General features: G+C 34.9%; 1 protein-coding gene across 4 annotated transcripts in view; it reads left to right on the top strand.

Annotated features, from left to right (window-relative positions):
* Positions 1 to 20,850, top strand: part of LOC145248075 (protein PALS2-like) — a 203,812-nt gene that overhangs the window by 71,490 nt on the left and 111,472 nt on the right. For 2 of the 4 annotated variants that reach the window (XR_013863323.1, XM_080109855.1), the window contains exon 3: positions 15,076 to 15,130. The exons of the other annotated variants lie outside the window; for them this stretch is intronic. Coding sequence is in view for 1 of the 2 variants with exons in the window: in XM_080109855.1 (XP_079965981.1) it covers positions 15,124 to 15,130 (7 nt within the window). In the remaining variant the exon portion in view is untranslated. The remainder of the gene's footprint in view (positions 1 to 15,075; positions 15,131 to 20,850) is intronic. 4 annotated transcript variants of the gene reach the window in all.

Raw genomic sequence — 20,850 nt, 5'->3', positions numbered from 1 at the left:
TTCACGTGTTTCAACATGCGCGACTTTGCACGTTTCCGACATTGATTTCCCAATAACCTATTTTTTCTTGTGTTGTTTCCACAAAAGAATTCAACCTAAATATCTAATTTATTTAACCCATATTTTATTATCCACATTCTTTTAACAATTGAATAGTTTATTTATTATTTATTTCATCCGAATTAACAATTTACTGGACATTCCATTTAAACCTATTGTTCTTTAAAACTTATGTCCAGGGTTCGATTTCTGCTTTCTCTTATTTTCATTTTAACTAATCTCTCTATTTTTATACTTACATGAACAGGGGACAGCCCTTATCATCTAACAAATAAGTGTTCGTTTAAATTTATTTTGAAATTTTATATTACTATAAAAATTGTTTGATACTCCCCCCCACACACACACAAAAAGAAAGAAATCACATTTTTCTACTGGTGACGTTTTAAAATTATTTATACATTTTAATTTATTTGGAAAATGTAATTTAGTTGGAAATTTTAATCGATTACAAAAACTGTTTTTCCTTAAAGTGTTCGTTAAAAAATTAATTCAATAAATGTTTCGGCAATTAATACTTTCTGCTGTGTTACTGCATTAATGTATTTGTTTTGATTTTCCGAAAACTTTCACAAATGTGCCGTAAATTTCGCGATGGTCTCCCCTTGCCTCGAATCAAACTCTTCCAAAAACGAAAGCTAAAGAAAGGTAATACGCAGAAGTGCCAAAATCTGTTATGCTGCCACGAAATTTAAATTTACGGTTTATGAAAAAAAAAATAATAATAAATAAATAAAATGCAACAAATTATATTCATTCCACACCTGGTTTTGCGGCGACCTCGACAGAATTCAAAATTGTCTTCACAATAGTGGGTGATGATTTCTTCTCTACTGCCCTTTCTCGCATAAGCGACCCTGCTAGTCTTTCTATACTATCATTATTGCCATGGAAGATGCTCGACTGAGCTTCAATCTCTGGTTCCTCCTTGTAAAACTTTTATAGCAAGAACTTGTCTCGCTAACACAACTGCAAAGAACTTTTCTTTATTCTCCTATTTGACTACCATTAGGCAGAATTTTTAACTTTTTTATTTCAAATTTCCCATTTGCAGAACATGTTGCGACACGATTTCATCCTTGAAGGATACAACAAAGTCATCTTCGAATTAAATGTCAACAAATACTTGTCATAAACTGCTCTCATAAGTCATCAAATTGTATTCATTCCATCCATTATTTCCATTCTACTAATAATATCATAGAATTATCGATCTATCCATCTCTTTTTGTTTTTACAAAGGAAACACCCACTTATCAAGGCCCGTAGGCCACTCAAGGGTAAGGGTTAATGAGTGTACAGTAGTTATTGAGACAATAGCGTAGGATTCGTTAGTAGTGGAAATTTGGTATAAAGAGAGGTCTCAGCAAGAATTTGTTTGCATTGGACTTAAAGATGACCATGATGTAGTCAGTAGGCTAGCAGTACAAAGTTCCATGGCGGGCAGTTCTAGGAAATAATCTTTGTTCATGGACTCCACGTTTAGGCTTGGGCACAGATAGTGGAGGGAATTATTGATAGTGGTTTTAGCTAGACAATCTTTTACACTTTTACTTCAACCGGCTTGTTGACTTGATACGTCTGGACTCATTAGTAAAGAAAATACTAAACAAAAATAAACTTAACACTCGGTCTTATAACTGAGAATTGCACAAAATTTTACAAGAAACGTACTCAAGACGACAGGTAGGTGATGATTGGGGGGGGGGAGAATTCTACTACTATTACTACTAATAACTACTATTATTACTACTAATACTACTACTCGTAATTATAAGTACTTAACAAGAACTATTATTCAAAATTTTACCAGATTTGCCATGAAACACTTTTAAGGTAACAAGCGTGCCATAGGAAGATCGCAATGGATAAAGTATTAAATAAAAATTCAGTTGTAAATAACATTCTTCTGGAGGTTGAAGGTTCAATCCTCAGTGCAAACGATACAAAGAATTGTAAATTTTACCCGACAGAACGAGAGCGGCCTCCTGTGGATGAAATAAAGGTTTCCGTTCGAAATTCCATGCAGATTCCAGAGTTCGACAGAAAAATTTCAGTTGGACAAGATACACTTGAAGAAGATTGGAGGTTACATCCGCCGAAACGTTGTGTGAATAACACTCACAACGAGAACAGTGATTCGAATAATAGTATTATTTCTACTAATAAACACTTACAGGTTTCAAAACTATTGGACATAATTGCACTAAGAACTCTTTGAATGTTAAGTGTAATAACATAAGTATTGCTGCTATTTCTACCTAAAACTGTGCATTGTCTTCAAAAGTATTAGATTAGTAATAAATGTGGTATGAACGACCCTTGGCTTCTATATAATTAATAATGCCTATTGTGATGCTTCTCCTTTAAGGCGAAATTTTTGGTTCATAAATCCAAGAAGACTTTAAAATTGTACATTAGGTATGCGCTGTCGCGACACGCTTCCTTTTGTCGGTCACGATTCAAAGAATTCTGGTGGTTGTGATGGTTGGAGGGAAGATGCCAATTCTGGACGATGATCTCTTGTGCTGCCGACGCCTTTCAACACTTGTCCTCCTTCCTCTCTTCCCGCCAACCCCCCTCTCTCATGTTTTTATGGCATGTCGATAAGTGCTTGTGCACTGCGGCTGTCATTCATTCTTGTATCGATGCCTTAAAAGTGCACGATTGGGAGCTTCTGTTTTAAAAGGCCTAGATACCTACTCGTGGGAATTCCAACGAGCAAACCATGATTTGGTTCTTTATTGCGTTAGGGGGACGCGTTCTAAAATATATTTTTTCCTCTGGTTTATGGGCACAAATGAACCATCATATTTAACGTTTGCTTTTTAAAATCCAACTAAAACCAGAAATTAAAGTGTAGTATCTGTTCTGATAATAAATTTCGTGAAGAGCTCGATTAATAGGGACTCGTAAATTTTGAACGGTCATGAAGTGAACGAATGCTTGAATGTTTTCTTGGTTTATGTATGGATAATTATAATGGATAAAAATGGCCGCCTACATTAACCGAACAGAAGTACGGTAATTGTAATATTGATGAGGAGGGTGAAGGGCCACAGCACCCCCCCCCACTAATGTAAACAGCATTTTTGTGATATATTAAACTGTGCTTCTGCTCATTTAATGTCAGCACGTTACTTACGGAAAACGGTTAATTATCTGCAGAAGCACCTGTTAAAAACTAAACAAGTTCTATAATTGAATACCCCCTCCCAAAAAAGGAAGAACGAAAAACGTATGTTTTTGTAAACCGCTCGTGAAAATTTACTGATAGCATTATTAGCGTCTTAAATTATGAGATGAAAAAAATGAACGAATCTCTTAGTAAAAGAGAGTTGCCTCCCTCAGAACAATGACGAATTGTAAAACAACGCCATTTAGGCTATATTTAGTTTAATTATGAAGACACCCTCCCTTTCTTGGTGGGATTTCTATGAAATTTGAAACGTTGATTAGTAGTTTTAGGGAGTGTAATGAGCCAGATTTAATCTATTTTTCAAAGGTACAGAACTGGCACAACTCCACGTTTCTTTCATTCGTTGTTGCTATATTGTTAGATGTGATGAAACCCTTGCTCCTCCGAAACCTAGATTACGCCAGGTACTCAGCTAATCTATTGTACAAGGGTTAGTTGTTTGTATGGCCGGCTAGCAATAAAAAACTACAAAACAAATGACCACAATGTTGTTGTTTTTCTTGATCAGCATTGCCCCTGATGTACAATATCTAAAAGTTAGACAACTTTATTTATTATTTGACTATAAACTGGCGCATATTTCGTTAATGAGGGGGGGGCGATTTCTTGCCAGATTATGTACTAACTAAAGGGAAGTAACTGATTTTTTATCAAGGATGTTAATTCCCTTATGCCGACTCTTTCCTCGTGGAATCTATAAAAACAGATTGAGAGAGAGGAACGGGTTGAGCAGATAAGACGGAGGAAGAAACCCCGAGAGTAGGAAAGAGGAAGACAGAGACGAATTGATTGAAGTTTTTCTAGAAATATGCTACACTTTTGCCTTGGGCAACGCCGGGTAGCCCTGCTAGTTTTATTATAAAGTGCCCCTTTTCTTTTCTTTTGAAGAAAATGATTTACTTATCGACCTTTAGCACTTCACTTCTGTACATGTAAACTGAAAATACCTATAGAGCCATTTAGTTTAAGTTAACGACAAAACCAGCCAACAACACTCGACGTCTTTTTCCAATGAGCCGTCGCATTCTTTTATTCCTCCTTTTTGGTTGTTGGCGTGGTTTTTTTTTTTTTTTTTTTTTTTTTTTTTTTTTTAGACAGACCGACGGAATCGTCGTGGTTCACTCTGCTTCTGCGTTCATTAAAAGTAGGTGACGGATTACAGAATGGAGGTTCGGAATGTGCTCGGCCTGTAATCATGACTGACTGATCGATTGCTTAAGAATGTGGGTCTCGCCCACCCCTTCATCCCTTTCCGCACGTGACGGCACCGGAACGACATACGATGTTCGCCGTCTCCTCCTACCTTGCGAGTCTTTTCCAACATTTTTAATTTGATTTTATTAGACGCGTTTAAGTACTTTTCTAAGTTGCTCTGTCCATCGGTAGACATGTTACATTTAAGTTTGAAATTGCATTTTTATCGCTTAGCGCGCAGAATGGTTGGATGTAAGAATATTAGTTTTATTTTTTAAATTGGTGTGTTGTTGGCAGCAGATGTGACGACCATACGCACATATACATACAGGTATATATGTGCGTGTGTTACAGAGCATTAGAACAACATCGGTACCTTCTGTTTCAAATCCCAAACAAAAAATAAAATGGTGGTCCACATAGGTGTCGACGAACAGAGACTGGTCCCCTTCGTGTCGGATCTTGAAATCGATGGTATCGATGTTGTTCTGATCTTCTGGAATACAAATATAAATAAATATCACGTTCTTATATTGATATTTCCTTTATAATTGATCACTTTACTGGGTCTGTCTGTCTGTCTGTCTGTCTGTCTGTCTGTCTGTCTCTCTCTCTCTCTCTCTCTCTCTCTCTCTCTCTCTCTCGTTCTCTCACACATTTATAATGGTTTAAATGGAAAGGTAATATTGGAATTTGTGGGTGACAACTAAACGTGGTACTTATGCAGAATACGGCCCGTTCTGAAATAATAACCTCATTATTTAGAAATCCATTCTTAATATAGGGAGGCTGGGATGATTCTTAACTATTCTATACTTTTACCTAACAATTTAATAAAGTGGGCTATGATAACAGCATATTCTTTTCATTGTTTTGACTCTCGAGTATATATCCGACACAAACACAATTAATCAGCCGAGAACCACATCACTCTACATAAAAAACATATATCAATGGATTTTGTCCTGAGAATCAAAACAAGGAAAAGAATATGCTGTTGTCTTAGTTCTATTAATAATCAAACGATACTACAAAAAAGTGAATTCATCTTGAAAATCCTATCTAAAAAATAGCTCGGTCCGTGTTCTGTATAAGTACTGTGAACGTGAAGTGGGAGAAGGAAAAGAAAAGAAAAAGTTTAGGAAAAGGAAGGATGTGAGGGGATGAAAAATGGAAGCAAGGATGGAGATATCGAGGAGGAAAGTAAAAACGGTTCTTTTTAGAATCCAATCTAATTTTAAAAATAAATAAACGATCTTTATATTCCAAAAATCACGTAAATTGATCAATTATTTTTTTTATTTTTATAACGAAAATCATTTTAAAACGATTTAAAATGATTAATATAAAATCGGTAGCATTATAAGGCTGATCTCACAAGTTTTAATCATTGTGGACTTCAACCTTTAATATTTTTTTTTTCAAGATAAGGACGTCGGACAGTCCGTTTTCGCTTACTCAAACTTTGATTTTCTTGGTTAAAAATAACACTACTTGATCAATTTACGTGATCTTTGGAATATGACATCTTCGTTTCATGGCGGGCACGTACTACATAAAAATTTGGCTGTATTTTCTGTATTAGGTTGAATTCTAAATAAGAACCCAAAAACCTTTTAGAGAACAAAAAAGGAAATTATAATGTTGACAGAATTGGACAAAGAGAAAATAGGGATTGGGGGGGGGGGTAGAGGAGACGGGAGAAAAAAGGTAAAGAATGGAAGAAGTTGACAAAGAGAGAGGGATGGTATAAAGAGAAAATAGTGGTAGGAGTTAGAGGAGAAGGTGGAAGAAACAAACGGATGGAATGAGTTTGGGGAGAAGTGGGAGACTGAAAAGAGTTCAGAGAAGAGGGATTTGGAAAGTGAAGGTAAAAGGAAGAGGAAAGACAACTGAAGTGACAGTGAGTCGGGAAAAAGAATAATATTAAAAAGGGAGGGAGCTGTATGAAAGGAGAAAATGACAAAGAATCTGTTTAAAAAAAAAAATGATAAAAATGGCTAATTTAAGACGAGCAATGAGGGAAGGGGAGACGTTAAAACGAAATCAAGAATTAAATATTAAAAAACGTCCGATAATCTTAATTGCCAGCTGAAGAGATTACTTTACTTTCCAAATCAATCAACTAAATATTTCAAATGTCGCACCTTATTTTCATTCGTTTTTTTCATTTTCTTTCGTAATTTTAATTTCCATTGATTATTGGTTTTTATAATTTCCCTTCATTATTGGTTTTTATAATTTCCCTTCATTATTGGTTTTTATAATTTCCCTTCGTTATTGGTTTTTATAATTTCCCTTGCATCAGAAATGAGATACTTTTGGAAGTAGTAGAATGTTAACGACTAGTCTTAAAACTTGCATCTTTTCCAATAAACATTGCAGATCACATTTGCATTATCGCAACAGCCGTTTATCATTGATTTCTCATTGATAGAACTTTTGAATTTCTCTGAAATTTGAGTGGCATTAAAACTCCCGCAAGATTCCAATACCCACCACATCTTTCCAGTTGAGTTCTAAATGATGTTCTCTTTTTTCACCCTTTCGTTCCTCCTCGGCCATACATGACCATATTTTGTGGTACCAACCAAGATTAGTGCTACAATATTTTATGATGTATTTATTATTCACTATGACTTATCGAATGAGTATTTACCAATTATCGTTTACTCACAAAATGGGTGGTAATCTCTGGAGTCTGTTCAGATGACAAATCTTTTAAATTTTCAGTATTTCCACTTTTTTCACTCTTGAAAATAACTTGGCCTTTTCAGAGCAGCCGTTTACCATTAGATTCTTGCTGATAACTACCTTTTTTTTTTTTTGTTTGTTTCTGAAATTGGGTGACAGTCATTCTCCTCAGAATTCCAATATTTTTCGCGCCCTTCCAGTAGTGGTCTGGATGCTGCTCTCTCTACAATGTCTTTCCATCCTTCTTGATTCTTCATGACCATTTTCTGTGATACTAACCGATGATGGTACCACTGCATTTCTTTGTGTGTGTGTGTGAAGGTGGGGTCAGATTTTATTTATATTATTATTGGTTGTGGTGGTGGTATCATTCCCTACTAGACAAGGGAACCAACCCTTACCCTTGTCCTTATTTCTGTCTAGAACTTAAAACACTAAACGCCGCCATCAGAGCCATTCCATTTGTTTGAAAACAATATGCAGAACTTTTCAGCGACTCAAACTATTTTTTCTATTTTCCCAGAACCCCTCCCACAGACACACAAAAAAAGAGGGTAATGAGCCAATTGCAGACGCTACCCACCCAAACAACTGAGGACGTGCAGGGCAAGGGTTATAATTATTTGATAAAGCTAAAGCCGTGTCTAGGAATGCACTCTTTTAACTAGTTCACTCTTGCTTACTACAATTCTATTATCATCCATTTGCTTCCGGGTGGGGGGGGGCAGACGAAATAGGGTGAGAAAATGTTTGTAGCGTCTGTACTTCTGTGCACACCCTTCACTAAAAGGAGTTTGGAAAATTACTATCTTCTAGTGTTGAGACGATTAATTGAGAATAAGAATTGGAATTTTGGGGGGCACCAGAATCGGAAAAATTTGTGCCTTATTTTTTGATGGCAAAAACCGATTCTTGTATTTATTTTGTTGTTGTTTGTGTTTAAAAACTTAATTTTCTATTGCTGGAAAAACAGTAAATATTTATTGATTTTAAACTACCAATAAAATTAAAACTAAAATCTCTATATAACCTCCCAAGTATAGTTTTACGTTTGTGAAAACGTATGCATATATTATATGGGTTTTTATGAAAATTAATTTTACTAAAAAAAAAAAATAAAAACTCTAAAACTAAATATTTAGAGATTTTAAAAGACTACTCACACCTGAGAGTATCCTGTACCTTTACAAGGCCACCATTCGCCCATGCATGGAATATTGTTGCTACATCTGGGCTGGTGCATCTACTAGTCTCTCCTTCTTGGATAGGGTCGAAAAAGAGTTTCCAATCTAATCGGTCCCATTGTGTCAACTAATCTTCAACTCTTATCCCATCGCCGCAATGTTACATCTGTGTCTGTTTTACAAATATTTTACTCGAATGTGCTCTAATGAACTCATTGCACTTCTGTCCCCTCGACGTACATATCCCGGACAAACCCACTTAGCAACAAAATCTCACCCCTTCAATGTTGAGGTTCCTAAATGCGAGAAAGCTTTATTAGAGTAGAAACAGTTTGAGCTTTATTAGAGTAGAAATAGTTTCTTCCCCCAAACTGTTAAACTTTGGAATTCCCTTCCTGTTACCTGCTTCCCTGACTGCACAGATATGCAGAAGTTTAAATGTAACATAAACCACCATCTTGTTAATCTTTCCTAAGCCTGGTCCCAAATAGTAGCCCCTTACATCCAAGTGGCGATATGCCTTGTTAGGGGTGAACGGGAGTTAAAAGAAAAAAAAAATTGGGAATTTGGAACAAAATCAGTAATTGTATTGGAATCTGGGAAAACAATTGCAATCGTCCCATCGCTGCTATCCATGCAAACCATTTTTGTTTAGAATATGTTTGACGATCTTGAATATGCTATATGTATGTTATCCATTTAATTTATTCATTACTTTAGACAGCATTTTTTTTTAGATTAGGTCCACCTCCGCAATTTTCTTTTAAATGACGACTTCTATAAGTTTTCTATTATGCTGAATACGAAAATCGCATTGAAATTTTGAAGAAATAAGTAGTTATCGAGATATAAAAAGTTGTAATATGCATTGTATTCTTTGGCAGCCATCGTTTTTACGCGCGTGCGCTTCATAAACAAATCTACGCGCGTAACAAAGATGGCCGCCAAATAATACAATGCATAATATAACTTTGTATATCTCGATAACTAATTATTTCTTCAAAATTTCAATGCGATTTTCGTATTCAGCATGGCCGAAAACCAATAAAAGTCGTCATTTAAAAGAAAATTTTGGAGGTGGACCTAATCTGAAAATTTACCCTTTAGACTACTTTATTGCATGACCAAATACTCTCTTATGGAATTACTCGATCGCTAGAGAAATTTCCATTCCTCAAACTTGTGCGCTGCCTTCACATTGACAATATCTGGAGTTACCAGATCAAACTGAAGATACGACTTCCTGGCCTAAAATGCGCCAAGCATTGATGTTTTTATTTTTTCTTTCCCTTTGCAAAACTCAATCATGTTCTGCCAAGCCAAAAACACTTTTTTTCTCTCTACAAAACAACTGAACTAAACATCATTATTTGAAAATATAAACTTGAAGCAAAATTATCGAATTCAACGTTAAACAACCCAAAAAGGATTGATATGCGTTAAAACAAAACAACCAAACCAAACACCATAAAAATATTTTTCAAGATATGAACATTGCGGTGCCTCCGTTCAGTCTCAAGAGGCAATTAATACCCCACTTTAAGGGTAGCTACACGTGTAATTGTGAGGCAAGGGTCAACCAATCACCAACCACACCTCTCCTGAATTGCCACTGCTTGAGTCCAGTGGCAAGGAGAAGTGCTAGACGACTGGAAACAATGCTGAGATAAGCAGAGAGCACATACAGCACCTGGAATTCCCAAATGGTTACCATTTTAGTATTGACCAGGCTCAACGTTGCATAATTTTGGTGAACTAACGGGGACCAGTATGTCAACGTGATTATGTCGTACATAGATGTAGACAACTTGAAGCATAAAAACTTTTTTCCAAAATTACTGGACCCGTCATTAAATGACCCGGATCCATCATTAAAAAAAAAAAAAAAAGCTGCAAATAAGTAACTTGTGCCATTGTGTGAAGAGTTCTTCCTGAACCTCTTTTGAACTACTTGCCAGCATTATTCTCTTAAATGACAGAAACGGCTGTTCGTCTGTCTGATATTGAAATAATTGGCTCATTGTATAGTGATGTCTAGTTGTAAACGTGGTTTTAGTGATGTAGCTATCAAAGTTTCTGTCTTCCTCTCTCCTTGTATCTTTAATGATATAAAAAACATAACATTTTCACTCAACAGCATCATACTCTTCGATGGATTATTATTTTACATATTATTTAGGCTTCTTTTCACCTGATCTTCAGAGAGGTGAGGTAAATGTGTATAATAAAAATAAAAATAAAACAAATAAAACGTTCAAACACAGTTGGTTCACAGATCAAAGAAGAAGATTGTTCTTCTTCGCCACATCTCATGTCAGACTTTTTGTCTATGACGTCATATCCTGAAATATATCTCTAACTTATGACTTCTAATGAATTTTTTCCTTTCTTCACTTAATTTAACCTCATATGGAAAATACCGTTTTATCACTATTTTGACTAACTCCATTCAATATTCTTTTTGCCACAAATCAGGACACTCCTCTTTTTATTTTTCAATAGTGAGATGTTGTTTAAGCCGGGGAAACTTCTAGAGTCTAATCTATTATATAAATCTTACCTGTCTGTTTAAATGTATGTATGTTTGTATGTCTGCCTAAAACTTTCGACAGAGGCGACAGATTTTTACGAGAGCGATATCGTTTTGAAGGCCGACCCTTTGGATGACAAATATCGAAAAATTGGCTAAAAAGATTAATTCCCTCACCCTCAACTGGACACTTTTCTACAAGGAGGGGTCGCTTTTTTTTGTCGATATTTTCGAAAGTCATCGCCTCTTTTCGATTGACTAGTGTTAATTTAAACCTTCGCCACTTCCGGTTTGGTGATGGACGCAATGGCAAAGACGTCACATTTTTTTTTCCACGGTCTTTTCCTTCTTCGCGGTACGGGTACAAGCCTGCCTACCTACTACCACTTGTTTTGTTTTTTTGTTTTTTTAGTTGTTTTTGTTCAACACACATGTCTAAACACCCGGACAACGCCGGACACCAAGATTAGTCTTTTATAAAATGAGTCTTTAATCATTTGCTTTAGATAGTAATAGGCAGTGTGTTGGGAAATATAAAAAATACTCGACTGTCAAGGACAGAAGAGCTCATCCTCCAATAAATTGCAAAGTCGATTTTGAACTGTGACAATATCTATTAAGATATTCTTCTTTACACACTAATACTCCTGGGGAAAGGTATGAGCCTAGAATTTTTTCCGATATAGTTAAAGTAAGAACGTATTTGGAATGGGTATTGTGCTTCAGCATTAAATAACTGAAAAATATCGATTTACCATAAAGAAAACCAATATCTTCCAATGTATAAAGTTACCTTGTAAGATTTTCTGTCAATTGTAAATTACAATAGATCTGCCAAATCGATATTTGATTCTGATTAACCAATTATTTACAAAAATTATCAATTTATATTATTTGCAAACAAAAATACAAGGAACTTCATTGATTACATATCATATCCAGCTCAACATTTTCTTTTAATAAGAGAAACTTCTCAACTATAGTGTATTTTTCACTGACTAATCCCTCTGTTCATTAGCCAATCACATTGTCACTTTATCTATTATGTAAATGGCAATTGTCTGTATGCGTGTTTTTATGTCTAGCTAAAAATAAAAACAACAAAACAAACACCTACAAAGTTGATATATTCTTCATTAGCATTGTCTTTGATGAATAATATCTAAAATTTCGAATTAATTATTTACTCTTTGAGAGTCAACTGGTTTTGTTAGGAGGGTCGATTTTTCAGCATTATTATTTGGAAAAAAATGCCACCTCATGTCCTGATGAATCGATTATCTAAAAAGTGTGTGTTCTTACTTGTTTCATTTCCTTCGGTCAAAGTTCTCAGAAATCAAGGACTCCTCTACCTGTGATTAACCCTTGAACTCTATACGAGATACATAAATATTTGACTGTTTTATTAAAGTTCTTACTCTCACTAACTGAGTTAGTAAAGAAGTTCAGAACAATTTTCCTCTCCCTAATTGATCATTTTCATATGTTTTAGTATATCTTTCTTTTTGGTCTTACTGGATTCCAGGACATGAATTCATCTAGTCTGGGGGAGTATCTAGAGAGAATGGACTTGGAAGAGAGAATCTTATTTTAGCTAATTGCTTACTGTTTACTGTACTTTTCAACTTAATGAAATGAGTGACGCAGACTGACAGACTCGAGTTAACATTTTGCTTAGATTATTCTACATTATTGGCAGTGTCTAGTTCGCACAGCTTCCACCGAGAGAGTGATTTGAAAACCTTGATTACACTCGGTTCAAAAACGTTACGTCATTCATCATTGTTTAACAGATTTATCTCCCATTTGATCTGTTGTTCACTTCCTTGCCTCTATTTTATGGCAGTTATATTTCATTTAACCCTGGGAATGATTCTGTTATCATACACCCAATGCGATCCTTGTTCTCTCTCTCTCTCTCTTTTTCTCTCTCTCTTTCTCTTTCTCTCTTTCTCTTTCTCTCTTTCTCTCTCTCTCGAAAACGTGACGTCATCTCGTATTCTCATATCGTTTCACTGTTTTGTCTACCTCTGTCCCTCCCTCGCTTTAACTTTGCTTCAACCTCTCTTAGTACTATTCTGTATGCTGATCCAGTCTTCCTGAGATGGCCCTATCAAAGTTCACGCGAACTAATAATCGCTACTTACTGGCGTAGAATCTATATAATAGTTTGCCTATAAGCATTAATTTACTTTCAGCCAATTTAAAAGCTGCCACGCCTCTAACTTATTATAAATTAGTTATATTTACCCAGCGCCTCCATTCCTCAGTCTTTTTTCTTTTTTCTCCATTTTGGTTTTGCTTATTTTTCTTTCATTTTTAATAAAAAAAGGCAATGTAAAGAAAAAAAAAGCGAAGCTTCTATAAATCCGATTTAATATATACATTGAATTTTGTAAAATTAATCAATCAAAATGCATTTTGGTTTCTTTGTAAACAATGCAGCTTTTTTTCGAAAAAATAAATTATTTTTTATTGTGTGACTCTTTGAAATTTGAAAATAATTTGGAGGCATATGTTGAATAAAAGCTTAAGTTGGATTTTAAATTCTTAGCAAATCCTAATGCGTTATGATTGAAAGAGGTTTTTTTTTTTTTTTTTTTTTTTTTTTTTTAACAACGGGATCAAGTGTTAGCTCCAGGAGGGAACCCCTTGATCTCTTAAAACTAACCAAAATAGAAAAAAAAAAAGGGGGGTAGACTAGCGAACTGTATTAACAAGAACATACAAAAGTGTGCGTTGTTCGTCGGCTTCGTCGGTTGGTCCGCCGGATATCGACTTCGCATTAATTCCTTGTTTTCTGATAATTATTGCGTATTGATCAGTTTGTACATAAGTAACACGGTTCTTTTTTTTTATTTTTTTTTTTATTTTTTTTGTTAATGAAACCACTTGAAAGTGAAGATTCCTGAGCAATGCAGAAGCAAATAATTTTACAACGATGCATAGAATATTAAAAAAAATTTCTTTTCATTTTTATTTAAATATTATTACATGCATAAAAGTCCTTCATATACATGCATGTTTCGGAGTATAGGTCCTCATCAGTACGGCTAGACTTAGTTGACAAGGATCGAACGCGTCACCACCCGATAAGAAGTCTGATGTTTTACATGAGACCACGGGGGGGGGGCTTATCTTTTCTTTTTATTGATATTTAGGGATAATTCAACAAAACTGATGATTGTTGTTGTTGAGGTAATTAATTTAATACGTTTCGAAGAAATCTGAATTCAGTACTTATACAAAGAGAGGCGACAGATCGATTTTTGTTTAAATATGTCCTTTTAAACAAAAACTATATTACTTACTGAATTATGTCGAAAATAGTAATATGCCCCAAAATTACGAAAATTCATCGAGTAGAAAGTTAAAAATGATTTAGAGGGAAAATTTCATTTTTCGTAGATGTTTTAGAGTGAAGATTGCAGAAACAGAGATATAACCCAGAATGCATATTTTAGATTACATTGTAATGGCGTCCAACATGTTTAGCTGATATCGAAATACGTTTTTTTTTTTTTGTTTTTGTTTTTTTTACTAAAAAACACAATAACAGTTATTCTACCCGATGTATTTTTATAATTTTTGGATATACTACTATTTTCCACATGACGATTAAGTAAAAAATGTTTTTGCTTAAAGACATTTTTTTTTTTTTTTAAATCGATCTGTCGCCTCATTTTGTATACACACCCAGAATTCTTTACACGTGTTTCAAGTTTCATGCAATGTTTTGACAAGAATAATTTTACATGGGTATTTTTTAAATTTTATTTTTAAATTTACATGTTTACAAATTTTCCACATTTTACGTTTTACGCCCATTGTCATTGCTAATTGTTGTTGCTATTGAGCATTATTCATTCATTTCGAATGAATCGTATTATTATTGTTGGCTATTGTTGGTGTTCCCCCGATATCTTTCTCATTAGAATTCTTTCTACAGTGACATCTTGTACTTACGAAGGGACCACGGGAACGCTGCCAATATCCCCAAGTGAAACTGTTTCTGTCGACCAAACTGGATTTGAATCCATCATTAACCATTCAGCCACCGTCACCACCCTGCTGATGGAGATCCCTAAAATGGATTTAGAAGATAGTTTTGATAGATAAGGATTTCGTATAACCATTTACAAAACTACCCCCCTCTTTTTTTTTTTTAAATTATAAGGGAACTTAATGACTTGTAATTTTATACATTTCTCCAGCTCTCCTGAAAACTAAACCAGTCTATTAGTACAAAACCAGCAGCAACAATGGCATGTACGTATGCTAGTCTTTTTCATTTGCTCCCTTTCACACTGTTTCTCTCCTCGTTCCTTCTGCTGCTGGCTTTTTCTGTTTTTTTTTTGTTTGTCCCCCCCCCCCATTTCGGTGTAAAATATTTATAAGTACCTGTCTTATAGTCACTTATTTAATGAATGCTTGATATTCTATGCTTATATTCCCATTGTCACAGCTGGTTTGGTTTTATACTTATTAGACTGGGATAATGCTCTAAAGAGATGGAAAAAGTTTATCAATTATATAGGTCTTCCACAACTATAAAAGTCTGATTTTCATCAATTAATTCAATCTACTTTCAGCTACTTGGGCGACATGTTCTTGGATGGTGGTGGTGGGTGCAAATGCTGTATCACTAATTGTTGCATTCAGAAAGCTGCTGACAATCCTTGTGTCTAGGCGCAGTTCCTTCAAGATTTGGAGAAAGTCTTTTCAGTCTGTGTTCTCTCTGATAACTTGCATCGCAGTAAGACATGGACCCCAAACTCTTGTAGTACTGAGCATGACTTTAAAAGACCTAATTGTGTGACCCGATTTGGGGGCCTTGAGAAATGTGGAGTTACCCTTAATTTGTCGTACATAATAAGTAAAACTAACAGATATGTGTATGAGTGTTTATAATTCCAAATTTATGACAATATTTTAAACTAGCGGGGGTACCCGGCGTTGCCCGAGTGTTTGTTTCCGGGACGGGGGTGGGGGAGTTTTAAAAAATGTTATGGTAGGTAAGTAGGAAGGATCAAACCCGGAGTCATGAGTAAAAGTAGGAAAATAAAGTGTGAAAAAAAACAAAAAAAATACATCTGCAACGTTAACAGTTCGGCCACCAAGAAAAGTCCATTCCAGTTGTTTAGGAAAAAAAAAAAAACGACTACGGTAGGTCGGCGCGAACGTGAAAATATAATGTGAATTGTCCAGCATGCTAACCACTACGCCACAGAGCACTGCAGCTTAGTTTAGTGATTTTAAATAACTTCACATGAAAGAACTACGAAGCCAAACCGGTGTTCTCTTCTCAACTGTTCCTTGTGAATGATCCCCAAACGGTGTTAAGTGGTGGCAGGGGGAGGAGGAATTTATTAGAGAGAAAATATTTTACCACTTCCATTGATCTTAACCGATTTTGGCCGTGACTTCTCAGCAGAAAAAGTATAGAAATCTAAGATTATTGAGGAATTTGAGAAATAATAAACCTATAACACACCTCAGATATTGTTCTGCCGTTTGTGCATATTATATTTGCATGAAGTATCTTGATTTTTAATCCTATTAATGTCAAAATCAGACGGGAAAAAATGAGTTCATTTTATTTATATAGAGAAGAGATATTTCTAGTAACAGTTATGGTCCTAGCTCTGACCTTAAAAGACATCCAGTAGTGAAGCTCCATTTGGAGGCTGTAGGGAATGTGGAGTTGCCCTTTAGTTACCACTACTCTGGGGTCCACTTCGGTCAGAAGTGAGAATACCTGTTAGGGCATCTTGTACTACCAGATCAGGCTGTCTGAAGATATTGACTTCCTGAACAAAAATTCACCAAACATTGATGTTATTGTTTTGCTCCTTTTCCTTTGCAAAACTCAATCATGTTCTGCAAAATCAAAAAAAAAAAAAAAAAAACTAATTTTCTTCTACAAAACAATCAAACTAAACACCATGAATAAATATTTGAAGATAGAAAGAATTTGAAACGTACCAACTTTTTTCATAGTTACTTGATTTGGTGTTTAATAACTAAAAAAAGGTTGACACGCTGTAAACCAACCTACCAAACATTTGTGATCTGTAACAGCTTCGGCATAATGATTGTGCTATGATCATGTGGATGTATGACTGTAAACTGGAAGAAAGGATCCCATCAAGTGTGCTTCATCAGAAACTTAGTATTGGTAGGATTACGGATGCTTTATGTGCTTGGTGTTGCGGGTGGTTTGACGACATTCAGCGTTCCACCTCTTGCATTAACTCCATCATTTATCTGGATATTTCGAAAACTCAGAAGTGTGGTAAACCAAGGAACACCTAGCTCAAGTATCTATAAGCGATATTATTGCATGCAACCTGATTGTTGTCAACCTTTTGGACTAGACCGCGTGGGAGACTTGTCTGGCATTTGCCACTCACATCAAGCTAAATACTTAGGACAGGACATAGTAGTGATGACAGATTTATTCGCAAAGAGTATCACAGTTACAGGAGCTTATTACGCTTCACTTCTGAGGAAAAAGATAAACTATCAAAATCAAGAGGCAGAGCAAGATCAGCAAAGGTATCCTCCCCCTGCAAGACAATGCTCCTATCCACAATGCGCAAGTTGCAAGATCAGAAGCACAAGCATGTGCCTATGAAATCCTCCTCCATCCTCCCTACTCTCCTGACCTTGCACTCTCTGACTTTCATCTCTGCCCAGCTATAAAGTTGTTTTTTGAAGGGAAGTGTTTTCCAGATGATGCAGCCTTAATTTCTGAAGTCACAAGGAGCAACCTAGCAAGTTCAACAAAAATGGTCTCCACAGCTTCACTAAACTATGGGAGAAATGCGTAAACCTGGGTGGTTTTTATGTAGAGAAAGACTAATAATTGTGCCAAGTTTCGTTGCTTTCTTGCTATGAGAAGTGGGTCAGGGGCATTACTTTTTGAACGCCTTTCACAGTGTTTGATATCATTACCAGTTTTTTATCAGATCTCGAAAGTTAAGCAATGGCGACGTTGGTCAATATTTTAATGGATGACCATTTGGGAATAAGTTAGAAAATGGAAACTGAATGGTAGCGTAGACTAAATTCCTAAACCTTGCTAGTTTAGAAGGAAAACTATGAAATTACACCAGTCCTTCTCTGCTTATTCCAGCAGTGCTTCTCATCATTTTTTCATTTCTTTTTACTATTGGGTGTAAACAATTCCATACAAGAAGTGTGATTGCACAACCCTTGGTTGCAATTTTCAATAGCATAATGAAGTTTTTCATATATATGTGCGGGGCATTTATGTGCTTGTCTGGTGCCACTTCATCGTTATGGTTTTGGCTAATGGTTGTGATGTAATAAGCTTTTTTTATGAGGTAAGTAATATAAGGAGACGTTTGCTGAGAGTTTCCATAAATCATTTTACTTCGAGAGAATGACACAAGAAAGAAGCTGTTATCTTGATTACTTTCTTAACTTTTTAACTTACTGACATCAAAGTAACGTTCTCCTTAGATTATAAGTTTCTTACATCATTGGTGGCTTCTCGTTTGCATGGCTTCCACACAGGGACTGATTGAAAACCTCATTTTTCTCTCAGCTCAGAAAATGTGATGTCATTTGTCATCATTCAACTATGCAGGGTGTTTATATATTTATGAATGGGTCTTTTATCACCTTGTCTTTGACGTGTTTCATGAATGCTTGTCAATCGTCTCACTTATTCAACTAAGATGGATAAAACTTTTTTCATGAAGAAGTAACACAAAGGGACATTTTGCTGAGATTTCTTCAATGTTTTATTTAGAGAATGGACTTAAGAGATGGAAACTAATGTTATCTTTGCTAATTGTTTACTTAACTTTCTAAATTACTGAAATGAGTTATGCTGACAGACAGAGACATCAGGGTAACATTCCACTTAGATTATTATTAGGCACCGCCAAAAATGGCCGCAAAATCAAGTTGTTGTTGTTTTTTAAAACGAAATTACATTTATTAAAATCCATTATTTCTGAGTAACTTTTTTTTTTCCAGAAAGATAAAACCCTGAATTTTATCATATAGAAAACAGAATAATGTAAAACTTTTTCTACTATTTTTAATTCAATTTTAAATGTTAAATTTTCCCAAAAAGTTAACAATTGACATTTTTTGTCTTGCACAAAAAACGTACTTAAATATTTTAAAAAAAGGGTTTTTGAAATAATTAATTAATTTATTTATTGTCTAACTAAGATTTAGGATGATTTTCTAAGAGAATATGCAAAAATATTATAATATAAGTACCTGAATTTCAAATAATTCCACTTATTCATATAGGTAACCAAATATTTCGCATTGACGTAGAGTTCAGATCGACTCTGTTTACGTTTTCTTTTGATGATAAGAAAACTATGGAAGACCAAACAGGCCAAAAAAAACTTATTTTTCAGTGACGAAAATTTCAATGTATTATTAAGCTGAGGCTGGCCAGTACCAGATGGGTGACCATTTGTATGCGTTTGGTTTTTAATGTGTATGTGTGTGGGGGGCAGGCTCCCCAAAATGGGGGGGGGGGGCAATTTAAAGCTGAATAAAAAAAAATTATTTCAGCGCGTTTGGTCCACCGTAGTCGAAAGGCGGCAAACGTTTTCAAACGGGATCGAAAAAAATGATGCTATTTTTAACACAAAGGGCACAATATTTATCGAATTGTTTTTTTTGGTATCGATTATTCAAAGCATGCCCTGTTTAATAATGGTCATGCATTATTCGGCTCGCTAAAAAAAACTTGTTAATTTATTTATCAAAAATTTTAAAATAGCTTTTTTCGTATAAATATTTAAAAAAAATTTTTTTTGTTTTGCTTAACTTAAATTAATTATTTTACTTAACATATTCACCGAATTTCACACTTCAAAACTCAAAAGCGGGATAATTAAACACAATCGAAGTTCTGATATTCAGACGTCAAAATAAGGTATGCAAACAATTTTTTTTTTTTTTTTTTTTTTTTTTTTAATCTATAATTCTGTCCCTTACAATAACACAATATGTTGATTTCAGTTTCAGATGATTATTTTAAGCATATTTGTTCCCACTTCAAAACAAGGGGGGGGGTTGTAAGCAAAAATATATATATATATAAATATCGTTTATGAAAAATAAGTACACTGTTATAAAGTTCATTCTTCTCCTAATAATCGCTGAAAATTTCGTATTGATCGGATAATTACCTGATTTTTGGTAGATTTTTAAAAAGACGGTCCGTCAAAAAGTACTGACCGGCCCCCCCAGTTTTGGCGGTGCCTAATTATTATACACTATTGACAGCGTCTCATTCACAGGACTTCCATGGAGAGACTGATTTGAAAATGTTTGTTTTTCTCAGCTTGAAAATGTGACGGCATTCATCATTGTTTAACTCTGATTTATCTACCGTTTAACCTGTTGACCACTCTCTGTCTCAACTTTACATCATCCTTCTTTATTTAAAACGATTCTGTTTTACAGATCTGGGTTATCATGCACCCAGTGTGACCCTTGTTAAAATTAACACTAGCTAACTTAATTGCCATCGATGTAGGGCCCCTCATATATAACAGGTTTACTATAAACTCCTTGTCACATGCAACCTTTCAGAGGATATTAATAGTTTTGGAAGACAGAGAGAGATGTTAATTAGGTTCTAAGTTCAGTAATTTTTAGAAGATAAGCTGTAACTAGCTTAATATGTCGTTTTCAATACCAATATTTTCTTCGTTGACAAAACTTTAAAAATGGCCATACATTTTGGTTTGAAGACTTGTATTGCATGGAGAGAAATGATATGACACTGTTATGATAGTTCTATAAAGTGAATTTTAAAGACAGGTTTACATTTGATAGCCTCCGAAGATTAAATCTGGATAGTATAGGGAGATATATGCTGAACAGGAGACTTTGATGGTGTGACCACATTCAAAGAATGAATGCAAATTCTTGGATTAGTAGATGTAAAACAGTTGAGGTAACAGTTTCAGTTCCCAGGATAA

The sequence above is a fragment of the Euprymna scolopes genome, chromosome 26 (genome assembly GCF_053919585.1).
Source record: "Euprymna scolopes isolate OS-2025 chromosome 26, ASM5391958v1, whole genome shotgun sequence".
Classification (NCBI taxonomy): domain Eukaryota; kingdom Metazoa; phylum Mollusca; class Cephalopoda; order Sepiida; family Sepiolidae; genus Euprymna; species Euprymna scolopes.
This window is presented reverse-complemented; position numbering and strand designations above follow the sequence as displayed.